The sequence below is a fragment of the Nothobranchius furzeri genome, chromosome 11, assembly GCF_043380555.1.
Source record: "Nothobranchius furzeri strain GRZ-AD chromosome 11, NfurGRZ-RIMD1, whole genome shotgun sequence".
NCBI lineage: Eukaryota > Metazoa > Chordata > Actinopteri > Cyprinodontiformes > Nothobranchiidae > Nothobranchius > Nothobranchius furzeri.
In genome coordinates this window covers 62,057,437-62,078,537 of record NC_091751.1, presented here as the reverse complement: position 1 = coordinate 62,078,537, position 21,101 = coordinate 62,057,437, and the positions used below count along the sequence as shown (strand labels likewise).

Below are 21,101 nucleotides of genomic sequence, written 5' to 3'. Positions count from 1 at the left end.
AGAACTTTTAAAAACCTATGAGAACTTGTGAGATTTTCTATGAAAATGTTTCAGTTGTAATAAAAGCTAAATAAAGTAAAAAATAAAAAAAACTGTAAAAATCATTAAATGTTTTTTTAGGAATCAGCGTTGCATAAAGCAAAAATCTTAACGGTGTGACTGAAAAAGTAACCTGATTACAAAAATACAGGATGTTGTAGAAACTAATTTGCACCCTTACGTTTCTTCAGTTTATGCCTCTTCTGGCACAGAGAAAGGTTTAAGGTCAGCGAACAAAATTCAGCATCTTAATCCATGAAATCATCATTTCAAAACTTCAATCTGTACTTAGTATATATATATATATATATATATATATATATATATATATATATATATATATTAGATCTGAAACATTTTAAATGTGGCAAAAACTGTGGAAATCTATAAAGATGTGTTATCACATTAAACAAATAAAAAAGCCTGACCCAAGTACCACATTGTTGATAATGACGTTAATAGAATAGAATACAACTTTATTGTCATTGCATATGTACAGGGCAACGAAATGCAGTTTGCATCCATCCAGAAGTGCTTTAGCCGTGATATAGATGTGTTACAATATATTCCATGTCTGATGTGATTTACAAAAAAAAAAAACAAAAACAACAACAACAACAACAAAAAGACGTTATGTATACATACCATTCAATCTCGTTTGCCTGTTTGCCCGAACTCGTAAAAATGTCTGCAGGCAGAAAGAAAAAAAGAGGAAGGAAACATCATTAAATAATATTCAGCCAGTATTTTATGTGTGTGTGTGTGTTAGTAGCTGTTCTGTAAGGGATTGGTTTGGATTCTGGAGGCTACTGAACAGTGGCAACAGTTGCACCTACTTCTGTCTTGTTTTCCACTTCCTCCATGACTGTCAACACTCAGCCACAGCTCCCTCCACAGCCGCTAAAACTCACTGCTGCTTGCACTTCCCGCCTGTTTCAGGATGTTGTACATCACAGCAAATTAAATATTGGGGCTAAAATTAAATGCGGATGGAAAAGGATTGAAATTAGCGCCCGTGTCGGCTAAAAGCGCTCGTATCAGGAGCCATATTGGTTTGTTTTGATCATGTGACCGCGACAGAAACGGAAGTAGTTCGACGTCACATGTTATTTAGCAATTTGAACACTGGGAGGCAGCAACGGGTTTGATTACAGTTGATTATTTTGCTTTTGTAAAGCTCTACTGATTTGATACATTTTTTCAAGACAAAAGTAAATAAATCACGTATTAAACTTAGCTTAATTACAACCAGTAAATAGCGTAGGAGCATTCACTATAAATTATGTTTTCACTTTTTAAGTATTTTACAAATATACAAGAGAAAAGACTGCATTATAAACCCTGCATTCATTTGTGAAATTATTGTGGTTTGCACAAGTACAAATAAAGTTACAAAAAACCTAAAATGAGAAAAGAACACATAGATTATCACAGTTTGTTCAACAAAATAATTACTTTCTGTTAATGTCTGAACACCACTGGAAGTGTGACAGGTTGTAAACTGCCAACTACAGCATACTATAATAAAACCTGTTAAAGCCCAATCAAGTCACACAGAGTAGGATTATGTTTGTTTCAAGTTGTTTATCTAAGATATTATTTAAAGGAAATATAAAACTGCTGTTTTTGTTCTTTTAATAAACTTGTATCCGAAGAAAATGGCCATCTTATTTGCCTGATGTATGTACTGTAAAATACACAAAATAATAAATTATAATGCAAGTGTATCACATCATATTTTTGACAGGAGTAGAAGCCAAAATAAATAAATAAATAAATAAACCAAAGAGTTGAACCGCCCCCCTTTTTTTTTTAATTAAATGAATCAAGTGACTGTGTTCCGGTGGCCTCTGTTAAAAAAACTATACATTTCTGGTCCTGGCTACTCCAGGTTGCTTGGGGTACATTACTTGTATCATTAAAAAGGATGACCTTAGTAATAAAAGTACAGTTTTGTGAAATTAATTGAGGTCGGATTCATCTGTCCTTTCAACCTCTGCCTTTCACTAAATGTACACTCAGGTCTACGGGGATTCAAACCTCGAGGCCTGGGTATTGTAACTATTTGCTGACTAAAGCATTGCCTCTCACAGTTATGGATCCCGTCTCTTTAACACTTCAGCAGCTCACCTACCATCACTGGAAACCATTGAGCAGCCATGCCTTTGCACCCCCCTTCTCCCCCAGTTGCTCCTTTCGCCTCTCTTCACTTGACTTATAGTCCTAGCGGCTGCGTATCACCACCTTCTCATTATGATACACTCTCCGAATAGCTGCAGCTAGGTCAGGTTTTCACAAGAAGCGAGGAGGTAGAGTGCACTCCGCCTGACTGGCAGACAGGAGAAGGCAAAGTCTGCCATTATACTTTATTTGCAGGGTGCTAAAATAAGTCACCATTGACTTAATCATTTGTATAATATAAGGTGATTTCAGCAGTTTCCCCAAATGAGAAAATCTCCTTCATTGCTAGAAGGTCTTTATGAGCTGTGTCATCTTAAACGTATGGATGTAACGTCTGCACGGACTTAATAGTTCTTATTTTATGATGCTAGAGGGGAAACCCACTTAACTCCATGATTCATCACGGCCAGAAGAATTACCCGAACAAACTTTGATGAATAGAAGAGATAAAAGCGGTCGGGGTGACATCTGAGATTTAAGGAGATTAGCCTGTTAGTCAACCTAACTGCTGAGACAGCATAAAAACCCAAATCTGGCTTCATATTCTACAACAGTCATATGTGTCATACTTACAGATTGGTTTAATTCTTCGGGATTTGCTACGTTGTAAATACAGACCAATCCGAAGGGTTTTAATAAAATATAAGCCTTAGTGCAACACTGGACGTTTGTGTTTGACAACCAGTGTATGGCAAACAGGAAACTATCACAAGTGCATATATGAATACATGCATAGACTTTTTTGAGACAGGCTGGAAAAGTCAATAGAAATCAAATGTGACCTGTTTTCAATAGCGCACCAGTTGTTGCACCTGTAGGCTGCACCAAAAAACTCTGCAATGTCTCCAGTTGGTTTTGGAGTGGGAGCAACCCATCCAACATGGCGGCGATGCTGTTACGCTCTCCATCGCCCAATGACGCATCCACATATTCATGGTTACAGCAGACTGCAGCTGCGGTGTTTACGACAGTTGTAATTCCGCTCTCAACCAGTAGGAGAGATAAGCAGGCAAACACATTAAGTGTTGCTTTAAAAGATGTGATTGATAGCTTTAAAACTCAGCTCTAAACAAGAGCAGGAAGTAATAGTGCTATGAAGCACGCCATGATCAGGGCTCGGATGTGATGGACTCCCCTGGAAGCCCTCAACCGACACACCCAGGCCTAACCCGAGAAGCGATCCGTCCAACCCCCCTCCCCACTGAGTTCAATAAAGGTGACCCCCCCCCCCCCCCCCCCCGTTTCATGGCTTTATAATGAAGGTCGGCTGGAATCCCCCCACCCCTAATGTATGGACATGGGCTCTGAGTTTGTGTGTGTGTGTGTGTGTGTGTGTGCGCGCGTGTGTGTGCGTGCGTGTGTGTGTGTATGTGTGTGTGTGCGTGTACGTGTGTGTGTATGTGTGTGTGTGTATGTGTATGTGTGTGTGTGTGTGTGTGTGTGTGTGTGTGTGTGTGTGTGTGTGTGTGTGTGTGTGTGTGTGTGTGGTGACCTGGTATCGGTCAGAGTGGTGGGCATCCTCAGATGACAGCGGTGAGACCACGGGGGATTCTCCCTCACGCTTGATGTGCACTGACAGCAGCATGGACTGTGAAGACAAAGGGAAACAAAAGTGATTTTCTATGCATACGATCATGTTATTATCATGTTATTACTTCTGTGGCAAAGGATCCTGCATAACAAATGCTCACATAAGATTTATCTTATGAAAAAAAAAGCCAAACAAGTACAGAAAGCTAATTAGAATAAAATGTAACACTGGACTGACTGTGGGTCACATTGGTTGACATGTGCAGGTTTGGTTTCAAAGCTCTGTTTTCACTCATATATGGTTAAATCTCCTCTCTCTAAAGACTGGTTATAATATTACATGCAAGGCAGCTTTTCATTCTGCAAATGCACAAATCACCCAAACATGTTTCAGAGTGATCTAAAAAGAGAAACCTTGAACAACAAATGAGGCTTGTCAAAAGGCTGAGCAGGAGTTCAATTGAGCCAAACGTTTCAATTGCAGAAGAGAAAATTAGCAGCGGCTCAAGTATATAAAACGAAGTGAATTAACTGGAGAACCAAACACTGCTGTAGAATAAAGGAGGTGCAGGAGAGCTGCTTTATTTAGTGTGAGAACAGGTTTGAAACAGCTGATGAGCTCCACTTTTCTCAAAGTTTGTGGAGAAAACAGTTATAATTTGAGTTCAATATCAGAAAATATAAAATCATAAGAGGTCAATTTGACGAGCTGTCGGTTCATGAGTTACATATAAACCTAAAGCAGCAATTGAAACTACACTCAACTGTAAAACTTTGCAAGAAGGAAGAGAACATATGTTCAGTTATGCATAAATAAAAGTTAAAGTTATTAAAACAGATTTATTGTGCAGAAGGAGAAGAAAAGACTTGGAGAGGTTACCCATGCAGAGTTTCAGTTGTGTTACTGCTCCAGATGCTGAGAGCAGCACGTCATTGTTGATAACCTGCCTGACTTTGTCTATAAAACCCCTTCCACTGATTAGAGTTAACGTTTATGGGACGTTAAGAGAAGTTAGGCAAGAAAGACGGGATGCATGAGAGAAAAAAGAAAAGAAAAAAGGAAGACGGGATTGACTTCTGGACACGAAGAGAGCGACATCCTGACTTTACAGGACACTGCCTGTCCCACAACACTTTGCAAGCTAACTCTTGCAGATTGAGCCTTCGCTTCCCGAGACAACACGATGCAGCAAATTCCTTCCAAAGATGGGTTAAAAAGACGTGAAGAGGAACGAATGAATGAGGAGAGAGGCAGTATCACACTTTTATTGAACTTAGACTTGGCGTGACTGTAGCTCTCTTTCTGTGTGTGTGTGTGTGTGTGTGTGTGGGTGTGTGTGTGTGTTTTCATTTATGCCTTCGTTGCTGCTCTCTTTTTACAAGGCAGCTGTGAAATATTTGTATTTACAGTCGTCTCCTATTAATCAAATGGAAAGGGGCAGAGCAGAGGCTTAAGTGCTCGACAGCAGTAATCTAATAATAATATGTGAGAAATGACCAACCTCCAGTGCTGCCACAGTAAATTGGACATTATGCATGGTGCTTTTCTGCCTCTCTATTTATGTGTGTGAGTGTGTGTGTGTGTGTGTGTGTGCGCACTTTATTCTGCTTTTATTCAGGTTTAAAAAGGTCAGGAATCCTTTACCTAGGGGCCGTTCTGTGAATATGCCCAAGTTTTATCATTAGAATTTGACATTTAACGGTAATCTACAAAGAGGTTAGAAATAAATGTCTTCTTCAAAATTTGATCTTTAAAGCTGCTAATTAAATCAAAAAGCAAAAAGATCTGCAACAAAAAGACGTTTCTTTCGATGCACGTATGCAACATGAGCTGACTGTGTCAAACGTTTAAGGCCCTGCAGGTGTCACGTTTCTTCCCTCCCCCAGAATAATTTCTCACAAGTGCTTCTGGAAAAGACATAAGCAGGTGTTTTGGGGTTAATCTCAGGTGTAGCAGAGGTGGGTGTTGCTCAGCAATCAGGGAGACGACAACAGCAGGCCCCTGTGCTTTAGACTGGCCCTCTACATTTTCCACGGCCCGCTGCTGAATACTAAACGACAGCAGTGAGATGCACAGTCACGGCCACAGAGGAAGGCCGACATTCACCCCTCAACCCTCCTCTGTCTCACGTCCTCAAGTACAAGCCCGCCTGAGGCGCTGTGAGCGCTCCTCTAAGCTCAGGTCAGCACCCAGGTGATGTGGGATAAAAAAGAAACACCTGATTTATTCTGCTATCCTCCATGCATTCATGTGCCAGTCAGATACACTTTAGCTTGCAGGATTCCACCATCACCCAGACTAAAACAGTTGTAGAGAGTTACACCTTGCTGCTTTCATGTTGGTGACACCAGATTCTGACCCGACCATCTGAATATCGCAGCCGAAATGAAGACTCATCAGACCAGGGAGCACTTTCCATGATTATCCAGCTCTGATGAGCCCGTGTGACACCTGCAGTGGTCTTCTGCTGCTGGAGTCCACCTGCTTCAGCACGGTGTGATTCAGAAATGGTATTCTGCAGACGTAAAAGTCCCTTCAACTTGTCAAGGTGCCTAAATTCATTGAGTTCCTGTGGTGTGATTGGCTGATTAGATACTTGCGTTAACATGCTATTGAACAGATGTGTAATTTGATGGTAGTGTTTGGCTTAAAATAATGAAAAGAAAATCTAAATCGACAGTACTCTGTTTGTTTGATCCTCCAAAGCAGGCTCTATTTAAAGAGCAATTCACGCCCAAATCAACTTTTTTTTTACTTATAAATTATATAAATGAGTGTCTAATTGTGTTCTAGACACATGTAGTCAATAATGTGGCGTTTTAGTGCATCTTAGTTAAAATTCAATATTCTGCCTAAAACTGTCAATGTGGCGCCCTCTTCAGGTAAAAACTCTGCACTGCATTGAATTTAAATCTGCCATCGCTATTGGTTAAGAGGTACACTGTGACGTTAGCTGGTACATTATGATGTCACAATGTCATTGTGAGATTGTGTGTGTATTTGTTAGCGGCTCCGCCCTCTTGGTCTTTCAGGCAACAGCATTTGTTGCATTCTTCAAACAGGAAGTGGGACTAAGACCCAGGTAGGGGGTCTTAGTCCCACTTTAAATTTAAATGCGATTAAACACATCCAAGTAAGACTTTTTAAAAGGCTTTAGTACAGAAAATGAACTCATAAATCCCCATTTTTCATCTTTATTTTGCCTTTATAAACTTAATAAACCTTTTTGTTCCACCAACTGTGAAGACAGTGAACCACGGCACGTGTTGGAAACAAGGTTGCATTCATTCAGTGACACACCACGATGGTGAGTATTATGGTACGTTTGGTAGAAAACTAATGAAACTGCTTTAAAATCTGAACATGTTGACCATGTGCACACTGAAACACACACCTGTGTTTTCACACACGCTGGTGATCTTACCTTGGGGGTTCCCGGAGTAGCGGCTCCATCTTTGGGCGAAGAGGTCTTACTGCTGCATAGAAAGAGAACAAAAGAGAATTTAGTGATAATATAAAACATAAATCAGTGCAGAGTTGAGCATGGGTACTCGTGTTGTGCTTGTTCAGCTGTTTCCTGGCTACAACCAATATATTTTCAGCTCACTGGAGACCTATTTAGCAGATTCTTGCCAATGCATTAACTCCTTAATCCCAGTTACCCTTTATGCATGAAGCCCATTCAGTGTGTGAGAGTAATAACTTTTATACAGCACGACTAAAAAAATCAACATTTATTTGGAAAATTGTCTGTATAAAGAACATTTGCCAGCACTGAGACAGCCAAGCTTTGGCCACTTTGGATCTGAAATATGTTGAAGACCAAAGATTGGTCTGTAGACAACAAAATGGAGGCTTGAAGGATAGAATTTTTTTATGGCTTTTACCCAATGCCTTCACCCACTTCTCTCATTCTAGTTGATATGCCCTCGATACCTCCCAGTTATCGTCTCTTCCTTCTTTTCTTTCATTCAAACTCAGACATGACTTTCTCTGAGCAACAGGCTTGACATTGACACAGCAAGGCAGGGTTGTCATTTGCTTTGAGACCCGGTTAGCACTCCAGACCCTACACACACACACACACACACACACACACACGCGCACACACACACTAAAGGAAGAGAGTAGCAGTGGCAAAACACGGAAGGAAGAGTGCCCAAGACAGAATTGAGCGTAACCTGTCATTTGACAGCATGCCTTAGACGGACTGGATGATGAATACAAAGAGGAAAATTTACAAAGTGCTGCAGAGGAAAGCATCAAGGTGGAGCAGGAAATATTTGAAACCAGTATAATATTGCACAGAGATAAGAGAAAAGAAAAAAATGCTGAGTGTAAAAGTGACATTTAATTCTACAATAGTAGAATCAACAGTGCATCTTTTGCAAAGAATACACAAGAAGTTTTGTCAGCGACAGAAAGAACATCCCCGATTTTTTATTGTAGTTTTTTTTAAGTAAAGACAATCAGCTTTAATGACCTTGTCTTAAACTTAATGATTATTATTGTCAAATTAGAGTTCTTCCTTCTTCTTCCGGCTCTTGGAGAGGACAGACGCTTTTTTCCTCCTCTCCTCCCTATCTTACCCCAAGGCTCTTTGTCTGTCTTTGGGTGCACGGCGCTTCTGCATTTTTTCTGTAAACTGGAAATGATTAAAAATGGACCTGGTCAGTTGGTCTCTCAACGTGATTGACACAATTTTTACAACGATGAGAACGGGAGAAGGGGCTCCCGGGTGCCCTTCTGGGACAGAGCCAGCTGGGCATATCATGGACTCCTGGAAACAGTGGAACCTGATCTGCCTCTCTCAACTGTCTGTAGAGGATTCTGAAGACGTCTGGATATTCGTGGTGTTGTGTCAGGTTTCTTGCTGTTTGGTCTGAGCGGTTACCTGGCTTACCGGAAAATTAACGAGCTGTCGAGGAATATTGGCTCAATCCCGGAGCTCAGGGATGGATTACACCGCGCTGTGAACGCACAAACTCATATAATTGTCGAGATGAGTCGTAAGCTTGGAACTTTGGCTGAAATTCAGACTCTGGCTCAGAAGATGGATTCAATCAAGGAGAAAGTGGACGGATCAGCACAGACTGGGATAGATTAATTACGCCATTATTGGATTTAGAGGGGTTGAGGACCAACAGAACTTTAAGACAGAGAAGAAATTATCTCTGTCTGGCCCCAAAACAAGTTCTTATCTGAATCTGGTGCCCTTGAGCCTGTGAGGCTGAAGTGATTACCCCCCCTCAGAAGAAATGTGGAATGCTGCCGTCGCCATGGCAACTCTGTCTCCCTATCCCAGCCTGGGCGGGACTGCGACCGATGAAGGACGTTGAATCGTTTCCAGGAGTCACTGTGCTCTCTAAACCCAACTACCTCCCTGTCCCGTCCAAACGGAGGTGATGAGCGCTGCTTATCGTGGCTGCATGCACTGATGTGTGGAGAGTCCCCAACCCTACCTCCCCACCTAGAGGACACTTATGTTGTGTAATGTCTGAAGTCTGTTGCATTTCTGTCTGAGGTGTTTTTTGCATAGCAAAGCTGCCCTCTCTGTGGAGGGTAACTCTGAAGTGCCTTTTTTCCCTCCACCTGACTCAATCCTCACATATAAACCCTTTGATCTCTTTTAAGGTAGCGCGACTCGGGTTGCGAATGACCACAGTCACCAATTCTTGTCATGTGTCTATGCCTATGTATGTATGTCTGATCTCAGAATTGTGTGTACTGAAACTCTAATTTCCCTCTGGGATTAATAAAGTATCTTTGAATTGAATTGTATTTAAAAAGTCGACAGAAATAAAAAATAGTAAGAATTGAGAGCAGAGGTTTGTGTTCAGCAGCTTCCCTAGACCATTACTTTTGCTTTTCTTTTTTTTGAAGCATTTATCTAATGTTTCTACAAATCTGATTTACATGCAGCACTGAAAAGCCTGAGTGGCCTGTAAACTTTCATAGAAAAATCAAATGAAAGATTTGACCGAATCATTAAAGGACTTAGAAAATTTGGTTTATTGCCAAGCTGGAGATATACAGTAGAGTTGTAAAACAGAAGCTCAGCCACTGCTGCAAAGCTGGACACGCATAACGGAACAAATTGGATCAAAGGAGCTTTTTCTTTGTTGGTTGGATAAAGTCTAACTAAATGAGTTGGTGTAGATTCACAGTCATCTAGGACACTGACAATCCTGTTTTCTTTCACTGGTTTTCTTGTTTTTTTTAGGATGTTTCACTCTTTAACAGAGGGTTTTTTCAGTTCAAACTAAAAAGTGCAGAGTTACTAACTTTTAAAAAGCTTGGCAATATGGATGTAAGAAAATATTTATATGGCAATACATTGTGATATTTTTTCCTGCGATATCACATTGGTAGTCAAAATCTGTGTATTTAATTTTTGGAAGAATTTACATTTTTGTATTTTCTTTTCTTTCTGTGCAATTCAAACACCGACCACTAGTTGACAGTAGAGTGCAATGGTTTTTTTCACCTTTGAAATGTCAAACATGTTAAGCATCAGTTTGGACTGTTTATTGAATATTCCTACAATAAATTCTGTCAAAAAAAGTCGATAATGTCTGACTGAATGTATAACAATATTTAGTGATATAATGTATCGTCTCCCCGTATCGTGATATGTATCGTGTTTCACCAATACACATCCCTACTTGGCAATATGCATGTTTCACTGTGTGTAAGCATCACGTGGACATAGATTAATCTCTTTCCAACACTGGGTTGCTACTTTTTAGAGTGTAGAAAAACCAGAGTCTCTGGAGACTGCTGCATGAACAGGGAGAACAAGCAACCAGTATGTCTGTTTTATAATTTAAAGAGATGGAGACGATGAAGTTTAAACATCCTTCAAATTAAGTTTCTTCATGAATAGATCAAAAGCTTCAAATCAATTTTTGACTGTTGCCATGATAAATATTGTTTGAACCAGAAATCTCTCTTGTTCAAGGGATACTTTGCAACTTTTTCATATTTTTAAATAACTTTCTTGAGCCAGTATGTGCTAAAATGATCCTTTACAGGGTCAATGGAAAGTCCCTCAGACCCCCACCGCCCTCTGTGGCCAGAATATCGCACGTGCGTTGCAACTTCGACTTGTAGCAGCCACCTGTGGACTTACAAAATTGAGCTTACATGCCTGTCGCTGCAGTCTGCTTCCAGCATGTTACTTGCATGTTTTAGATCATGAACACAGCTCATTTGTTTAATTTAGTGATGAACCACTCCTAGCTGGGTAGATATTTCAGCTGTTAGATTAAGGGTTTAATGCACAGCACAGAGAAAAGTTTTACTTTTGGTTCTAACAAACAGCCACTAGAGGGTGCTAAAAGCAAGCCCAAACTGCTCAATTTGGCTTTAAATCACGCAACACCCCTAAAATAAGTCCCTGACATTAAAGGACTTTTATTTGTTTTTCTGAGACAAGGATGTTTAATCTCAGGCCGTCACAAAAACCTTTTGTGTTCTTTTGAAAAGTAGCATTGGAACAGAGAAGGTGTTGCTCAACACTCCAACACAGCATGTCAAAAGCAACACCTGTCATATAAAAACATAACGTGGTTCGAAATACCTTTTAGCACTTGCACAAATGACCTTTCACAGCACGCTTGGGAGAAAAATGACCCGGAAACAGAGCATAATGGCTCAGCTATTGCGTTAACAAAGTACAAAGGTATGCTGCGACTGTCACATCATTGTGAAAGCTGTTTCAGAGGCGTAAACACCTATGGATGTGCATATGCATCCATATATTTTCATGTGTGTGTGTGTGTGTGTGTTGGCTTCAGTTTCTCTAACAAAGCGCACAAACGTGACATAGTCAAGCTGCCGTGTAACACCGGGGAATCTGCCAACATACCTCCCTCTCTCTCTCTCCTCTCACATCCCTTTCTTACTGCCTCCCTATCTCTGCCTCTCTCATCTCTCTCCCTCCATCTCTCTTTTATTCATTACCTGGAACCTTTGCAGAGGCGTCAACAATAACAGCCACCTCCAGCTGCTTGTTGACAGTGTCAAACAGCAACAAGAGTGTGTGTGTGTGTGTGTGTGTGTGTGTGTGTGTGTGTGTGTGTTGGGGGGTGGGGGGCAGTTGTATGCCTGTCGTGAAGGCAGAAAATTGCCACACTGACAGAGGGGGTGATAGGGAGATGAAAGGAGGCTGAAAAGGGGGAAATGCGAGGTGAAAGAAAGATGTGGTAAGGGAGGATGAGCGGGCAACACAAAGAGGCGAGATGAAAGGAGACAGAAAAACGGGAGAACGAAAGAGAGGGAGTGATGGGGAGAGCTGCGCTGCCGCCTCTTCTCGCGGCTTTACACGTCGGTTCGCCCGGGCCTATGAATTTTTGATGGTGGTGGGGGAGTGGGCGGGGGTGAGGGTGTGTTACGGGTCTGAAATTCCAGGAGAGAGGGGGCAAATGAAAGGCACAGCTAAGAGAAACTTAGCAGACAAGCTGGAAGGGGAAAAAAACTGTTTAAATATGTTTTTGTAATGAGGTAGGAGTGAAGAGGGCCGACAGGTGAGGGCATGCAGGTACCGCAGACAGGTAGCTTCTTACTGGTCCTCCTTTGGCTGGGGAGCTTTTCCATTCAGTCTGTCTGGAAAGTTTTAAGTTTCTTTACTTCATCACACCTGACCTGCATTAATGGGCGATTGCCAGGCTTTCTTCCATTTTAAATAAGTGTTTTACCACATTTATATTTCTTATTGTCCCCCCCTCCCATCTCCATCATTTAGCTTCTCACCTGTGCTGCACTCACCTGTTACTCCTCCTCCCTGCACAAGTAGTCCGGTTTTCTTTAGCTGTTCGTGCTGTTTGGGCTCTTCTGTTGGGTTTTCTATTTCCTAGCCCCTCAGCTTGAAACCTTTTACAGTTTTTTTTAACATAATTTGCACTTCGATCTCCACATCCTTTATGGATATTATCAGTATCTCATTTTAAAATGGTTGTACCTTAAGATTACAGAGTTGTGTCCAAATTGAAATTCATTAATATTTTGAGAATTCCAATGAGTGGAAAACTTCCTCTGCTGAAGTGAACAGTGTCACACTTCCTTGCAATTTACGACCCGAGAGAGGCTGCACGTTTTAGAATTATGGGTGAAACTGTCATTTGACCTTCATTTAGTAACAAATGCCTGAACTACTTAAACCAACGAAGGAACAACACCGTTTTACTTTCTGAAAATAGAAACATTCACATTAACAGGATGTTTACTAATTCTTTGCACACCTCTAATCCTACAGCAACACTAATGCATTTAAAAACTGAATTCCAATCTTGATTTCAAAATAAAAACTTAGAAAAAGTAAAGTATGGTGAAAACAATTAGAGTGAAATGCAAATTCAAATTTCAGATGGACAGATTACATCAGCTGGTGTATGTAATACAATGCAGTCATGGTAGGACTTTGAAATGATTTGATCTGCAAAGTTGTTCTGTTTGCCATCAACCTTTATTCTCTTAAATTTGAATTCAGCCTGAACTAATGGAGACAGCCTGACTGAAAACCTTCCCCTCAGTCCAGAGAAGTGAGGTTAAAGCTGGCATGAAGCTGAATAAATCATTCCTTGGTGAAAGAAAGGAAAGGCAGAGCAGAAGAAGATACTGATTGCTTTTTGCCTTTTTGTGTCATCTGGTGGAGAGGTGGGGGCCTCGGCTGTGTGGAGGCAAATTGATTATGGGGGTGGAGGGAGAAAGGGGCAGAGGTAGGAGGAGGAGGAGGGGTTGATGGGGTATATGTAGATTACTTTGCCCCCCTCGAAGCCACCTGACATGGACAGGGTATGATAGATTCCCATTTGCCGAACTTCATGTCTGTGTGTGATTCCCATGTCCGTGCAGAAGCTGTGGCCCATGAACAAGTGACAGAGCTCAGAGTCACCGGAGACGACGAGCTGGCAGATGCAATCTCTCTCTCTCTCTCTCTCTCTCTCTCTCTCTCTCTCTCTCTCTCTCTCTCTCTCTCTCTCTCTCTCTCTCTCTCTCTCTCTCTCTCTCTCTCTCTCTCTCTCTCTCTCTCTCTCTCTCTCTCTCTCTCTCTCCCCCCTCCCCTCTCTCTCTCTCTCTCTCTCTCTCTCTCTCTCTCTCTCTCACACACACACACACACACATATGCACACAAACACACACATTTACATGCAGGACAGGACGGAGAGGAGACGAAATAGAAAACAAATGGCAACATGCACAAGAACAGATATTTAAACCAGGCAGAAGTGGTACACACACACACACACACACACACACACACACACACACACACACACACACACACACACACACACACACACACACACACACACACACACACACACACACACATATGCACACAAACACACACATTTACATGCAGGACAGGACGGAGAGGAGACGAAATAGAAAACAAATGGCAACATGCACAAGAACAGATATTTAAACCAGGCAGAAGTGGTACACACACACACACACACACACACACACACACACACACACACACACACACACACACACACACACACACACATATGCACATACTTAGTTTCCACGGCTCTTTTATTCAACAAGCGCTGGGTGTCATTAAAGACAGATTTTCTACAAATTGAACCAAATTCCCACTGTCACTTTCAATGATGGCTGAGGCCATGCAGAGAGCCAGAGACCGGAGGAGGCAGTGGGTGTGTGTGCGCGGTTTAGTATGAGCTGAGTTTTGGAACATAAAACACAAAATGATTGAATTCCTTCACAAAAACTGGATTTCAAATGCAACATCTAAAGCAGGACAAGAACCGACTCATCCTCTCAACAGTAAAAGCATTTTTTCTGGCGGTGTGTCTTTGGGTTAATGGTGAGTAGGTAAATCAGTCAGGCGTGACGTTAGCCACCATCCCATCTCACCCAGGGATGATGTGATTTCCTTAAATAACTGAGTGTGTGTGTGTGTGCGCGCGCGTGTGTGTGTGTGTGGTCTGGGCCAACCCAGTTTAGCATCCAGAGGGAAGGACAGAGTCTAACCTTCATTATTAATTAAAACACAAGCACACACGTTGCCGTTTGCTCCTTCTTTCCTATTTTGTTAGATACTTTTAAATGATTTTAAGTGATTTTTGAAAGAGATGAAGGACTGGAGATGAAAGAATGAAAGAGAAAACAAGAGTGTGATGATGAGGGTGATGGGGGTGATGAAGAATAGAGTTGCAGGTGCAGCGGGGCTCCAACAAACGTCATTGTTGGTGGAATAAAGTGTGATTTCCATGTGGGGTGACACTGTCTGGTGCCCCGTTTCTCCAGGTTAATGGGGACTATCGTAAAGCTGGGCCACTAAAGTGAATGCTGGGTCACATCAACACACACACACACACACACACACACACACACACACACACACACACACACACACACACACACACACACACACACAGAGCCAGGCATGCGGTCAAGGTGAAATATGGATCCTAATGGTTTTGTCCCATCGTTAAAAGGGCTTGAGGTTGATTTATCCGTCGTAAAACGGCTCGTGCGACTGCCACGCGGAGAAGAAGGAGGCAGCAATGAACTTGAGGTCACAGGTGGGAATCCTAATCCCTGTAGGAAACACTTAGCTTTACATTGACAGGAAGCTTCTGCATTTTTTGCAGGTTTATGACATCCAAATCTATGCATGGGAGAATTATGGGTCAATGAATGAGTGTGACAGAAAAGCTGCAGACGTGCCTCAGTGGCTAAATGAACCTGCCGTTAACCAACGTATGGTTCTTTGTTGTTTTCTTTTCATATGAGACAAAAAATTCAATAAACATTTTTCTCATTTATTTAGAAGATGATGATTTCTCTCCTACCTGAGGCATATGGCAGCTAGCCTCTCTATTTCTGTCTCCATGTGCTCCTGTAGCTCTCCGGGCCTGAGCAGAACCTGGCAAATGGGGCAAACAGGAGCCTGGCTGTCATACAGAGACATCTTCTTTTTGCCTGGAGACAACAAACAGAAAAGAAAAAGCATCAAAACAATGTCTGGATAAACAAGGATCAAGCAAAAAACAAAAACCCAAAAACTTTGTTCGTGGAGTTTAGGATCCGGTAACTTTGGAACCGTTTGCTAAAAAATGTCAACATTTGAAACCGTTTGTCACACTCTATAAAACCCCAGCCATTAAGTGCATGTGTGTTAGACTACATACATCCCAAACAAGGAACAGATTGTTGTGTAATCTTTATTGTGTAATGTTCTCAGGTCAGAGCTGAGGGTGTGTGTGTGTGTGTGTGTGTGTGTGTGTGTGTGTGTAGGGGGAGGTGGCAGACTTAAAGAAGTGAGTGAGACAGATGAGATAATGCTGCATAGAGTCTGCCAACACTACCTCACTTCATTGTCCTTGATCAGCAGAGCAACAGGGTGGGGCCCACCTGTTTGTGTTCTAGCACTGTGTGTGTGTGTGTGTGTGTGTGTGTGTGTGTATGTGTGTGTGTGTGTGTGCTCGCTGGAAAGCTCCTTCAGGTCAGGCTGCTAAAAATAACTGCTACGGAAATTGTATCAGCACTTAATTTTGGAGGACACTTCCTGATTTCTTGTATTTATCTAATAGAAAGGGTTGTATTTAGCTCCTGAACAAAGGCTTCTGGCTTGGCCAGAACATCCTGTTTGGACTGCTTGTCACCTTGGTAACAAAGGAGGTCAGGTATACGAAGTCTTTTTTGGTTCTCCTTTTCTTTTACACACCACCATAACACCCTTGCACACATGCATAAGCTTTCCCATTTTGATTTCCTTTCCTTCCCTGTTTCTCCATCTCTTTCACTCGAGCCCCCACCCCACCCCAAATCAGCCTGCATCCTCCTTTATTCCCTTGACAAGATAATTTGAGTCCTGCAGAAGCTGTCTCCACTTATTGCTGCAAACAAAGAAAGATCCAATCCCCGTCTGCAGCCAATGGGTCTGCTTCTAGGTAGCTGGGACACGATTACACAAATAAATACCTGCATTTTTGTGCTTTTGCAATATCAGAAAGCACAAATGTTTGGCTTGATTTTATTGGGTGCATTTCAATAAAATTGCTATTTTCTTTTGAACTGTGTATGAATAGGGTTTTTTCTGTTGATAAAATGTTAAATAAAATGTAGATATGTGCAGATGACAAGGGGAGAGCAACAATAAACACTGTGTTGTTGTGAATTCTGCCCTCATAAATGAACTAAATCACCAGTATACCCACAGACATGCATGCATTCCACATAAACGCCTAGACTATCACAGAATGTTGCAGAAAACTTTCAAAAAATCAAATGTGCAAATAGCACTCAACAAAAATCCACAGACGTTTGTGGTGTTGGAAAAATGCCACAAAAGTTTAAAACTCTAAACTGGAATTAATCCTGCAAAACAAAACATAAAAATTAAAAGAAATAACTGGTTTTAGATTTCATTTGTTTGATAAATAAAGTCACAATTTTAAACTTGTTTCTAACCAACACAAATACAGTCCCAATTAAATGTTCAGCAATGCATAAAACCCAGAATGAAAAAATAAATTTCTCTAAAAATATTATTTTCTTCCATCTTCAATTGTTTCCACTTGTTTGCTTTTTTGCATTCTGTCTTTTCCCATCATCCCACTTCACGTCTCTCCTCCGTGTCTCCACCTCTGCTTCCGTTTGCCAGCCGTTCCCACAGGGAAGTGAGTGATAGGGATGGAGGAATGGACAGATATATCTAGTGAAGAAGGGAGCAGAGTGTTGATGTGATGCGATGTCCCACACCAAAGCTTGTCAGCCCGTTAAAGATGATTAATGTTGCGCTGCAACACACACACACACACACACACACACACACACACACACACACACACACACACACACACACACACACACACACACACACACACACACACACACACACACACACACACACACACACACACACACACACACACACACTTGTTATGATCTGGACCTCACAGCCCAGACCCAGGCTCATCCTGTGGTGCAACAAGGGAACCTTTAATTCTGGGATCACCAGGGAAGGTGCCATGACCAGAGAAGGTGACGGGGGATGGAGGACAGAAGACACCTAGACAATAAGAAAATGGGTCTGGCGGGACTTTTTAGCAAAGATTCCTCAGTGAAACATTGGCTGGTGGCGTGAAGTAGGGATGGGTGGATGAAGAGGAGGAGAGAGGTGTGCATCTTCCAGACAGCAGTGATGGAATGCAGACCTGAACCCTCCCTAATGTGCCAAGATGGATCGTCTCATCTCACTTTCTCTGAATTTACTTTTCTTCTGTCCCTTTGTCCCAATCGCTCCATATTTCATGCCTCGCCCCATCTATCTATAATTTCCATTTTGTCCCTTTTTCCAAACCTCTTTCTGTTCCTGTCACCACCTTTTACCACTTTCACTCCTTTATAGATCCGTCACTCGATCCACCTAATGGCACTGACTGGTTTTGTTCATGTCACAAAACATCGAGTCAGTTGGCTGGCAGGAAGCACATGCTCTGACTGTCCCATTTCTCCTGTCTGGTTTATTTACTGGCTGCTGCAGTAGTGACATAACGCCATGGCTAGAAGAGTCAAAACTGCGTTCTCCATGACAGAGAAATGAAGTCAATTGGAAAATCTATTTTACAAACTGCAGTTCATTGAATGACCACATGAGGTTGAATCCATAAGTGAGGCAATCGACCTCTCATAATGTTTGCAACAAAAAAAGTAGATAGTAAGATTTTCATTAAAGCACTTTTAACTAATGTTTTCCATATTTAACAATTTTAGGAAAGTTTGATTTGAATTTACAAATATGTGTGCACAAGGCGTGTGCAGTATCGGTTAAAGCTATTTCCTGCTAAATTGATTCTAAAATCAATCAATCAATCAATCAATCAATCAATCAATCAATCAATGGGGGGGGGGGGGGGTCAGGTTTTCACAGCATCTGTCTGCATTCCTTCGTGGGGGCTTGTTGCTCGCCGCTCAAGGCGACCAGGGCATCAGATTAGGATAACAAGACTTTGTTTGGGTCAGGCTGAGATAATTTTCCTCTTTGCCTTCAGTCTTTAAACTGATCATTCCAGTCCTTCAGTGAAGCCAATTTTGGGTTTTTAAACTTGTCCATATCGTCTGGTGACTCTCTCTGAGATGACATCCATTTTGCGCACTAATACCGGTATCGCAGCTAGAACATTGTCCAGCTTACAATTCACCTCGAGTAACGTCCCAGTCTGAGAAGTCTCCACACGGACGGTGCTTTCCGTGGGTGCGGGTCGCCCTCCAATCGCTCCCGTCTTCCCAAATTTCCAGAAAACCAGATATGCTCCCACTCCATTCAGGAGAAATCCAGTGATCATCAGGCCGAATATCCACACATCTTCAATATCCTCAATGTACAGCTGGGAGAGGCATATGATCTTCCACTCCTTCCAGGAATCCAGCATATGTCCCACCGGGTGTGTCCCCTGTGGACATGTGGGAGCCCCCTGCTCCGTTCTCATTGTTGAAAAAATCGTATCAATCGCATTGAATGACCAGTTTATCAAATCCATGGTTAGTAAAAAATAGAGTTTTTCAGAAGAAATGCAGAGAAGCGCTCTGTGGGCAGACAGGACAAAAAGTCTTGGGGAAAAAAAAGATAAGGGAGCGAAAGAGAGAAGCGTCTGTACTCCTCGAGTGCCTTGAAAAAAGCCACAAATATGGCAAGAAGCCCTAAAAATGGTTGTTTAGCAACCATCAACAGGCACTAATACCCAGATGTGGCCACTAGGGGGCAGCTCATTTCTTGTTAAACGCTGATAAATACAAAATATCCATTTAATCTACATTAAAATATACTGGCAACTTTTCAGAGGCTCCACCCACCTGCCAGATAAAACCCACGGTTTCTTTAACGTTTAACGTTATATAACATGTAGGGGTGTAATGACAGTTGACTAATTAATACGGCAGGTAATTTAGTTTTTGACCAGTTAACGTTGTCTTTTTTAAAAGCAAATGTAAACCTGCAGGCTCAGGCGAGGGTTTAGCCACACGTGCACGAGCAAAACAGGCTAACCACAGAAAAAGGCTTCAGCTGAGATTCAAACCGTTTAAATCCTTGATGCCCTTATTTTTACTTTCCTTGCTGTTCAGATATCCAGATCTTCCAGATTTTCTTTCTCTTAGTGACGCTAAACCATCATTTCCTTTCACACAAAAACTCTTCATTTCTTTAATAACTCAATCGATATGAGCAAATGTTGAAAAGCTAGAAAATCTATCTCTGCATTCAGTGACTCGGCTGCAGAAAGCCGAAGGACATTCGTAAAACGGCAGTCCTCGTGAAACAAGTTTAATCCCTTTTACCCTTTAAGGGGGCATTTTACTTCATTTCAAACCTTTTCTCCCCTCAGTCACTCAGCGTCTCTCTCCCCTCTCTCCCCCTGCTGCTCAGGTCCAGATGAAGTGGGAATCAATAGATGCAAGATACTGCAGGCTCCTAGTCACAAACTACAATGGGCTAAGGTAAAAGGCCACTTCCATAGAGGACAAGGATTGTCAGCTCAATACTGATCCTCAATGGGCCCAGAGATAAAACACCATTTGGGGTGTCCTCACGGCTCAATGGGCTAAGAGGCAAAGCATGTGCTCACAAGACTGTGGGTCCAAATCCCATTAATGACCTGTATTGCGTGTCATCTCTTCACTTTTATCTCACACAGCACTGCTGCCTCTAAGGAAGTGCACTGAACTTTTCCTCAGAGCGGAAATCAGGAGGAAGAGTCGCTGCCTAAAAGTAGCCGACTTGACCAGATGAAGGAAATGCATGACTAGCTCTGCACTTCATTTTCTTTTATGTGTTTTTTTTATGTCTTCTGTAAGAATCTGAGTGGACTTGTAAATTATACACACAATCAGCTAATGAGGGCTGAGCATGTAAACCTGATTTAAACACAACTATAAGAGTCAGATAAGAGCGGGGCCGGATTTATAAGGCTGGCACGTGCGTAGTATGATTTTTTTTGTGGGACACATTCACATTCCCACACACACTTGCAAAACACACAAGTGCATTTGCCAAATGGAATGACAACGTGTCTACAAGTGAATTCTGTTTCGTGTCCTTCAACAACGGTCTACCTGCTTTGAGGACGTCCATTCCTTCACTTGGTTGTTCCATTTTATGAGTTTTCTGGCGTTCATCAAGCGCAAAACTGCTACCCCTGTTTTTGTGTCCTCCACCCCTCTTCCTCCCCCTCCTCCATCCCTGCTGGTTAGCTATAACACCCGCCAACATTGGTAAACAAGGAAATCTCTCAGCCGCGGCCTGGTGCGTAACCGCATTACCGCGCCCGATAACCTCTACAAATAATGTGCGATAAGGGGAATTTGATTTGAC

At 42.0% G+C, this 21,101-nt stretch overlaps 1 protein-coding gene across 4 annotated transcripts in view; it reads right to left on the bottom strand.

Moving 5' to 3' along the window:
• The window catches only part of rnf220a (ring finger protein 220a), a 193,033-nt gene that overhangs the window by 37,722 nt on the left and 134,210 nt on the right, over positions 1 to 21,101 (bottom strand). For all 4 annotated transcript variants that reach the window (XM_054735103.2, XM_054735069.2, XM_054735207.2 and 1 more), the window contains exons 3-6: positions 15,580 to 15,709; positions 7,176 to 7,227; positions 3,713 to 3,808; positions 685 to 727 (exon numbers count right to left, since the gene is read on the bottom strand). In XM_054735103.2, the coding sequence (XP_054591078.1) occupies positions 685 to 727; positions 3,713 to 3,808; positions 7,176 to 7,227; positions 15,580 to 15,709 (321 nt within the window). The remainder of the gene's footprint in view (positions 1 to 684; positions 728 to 3,712; positions 3,809 to 7,175; positions 7,228 to 15,579; positions 15,710 to 21,101) is intronic.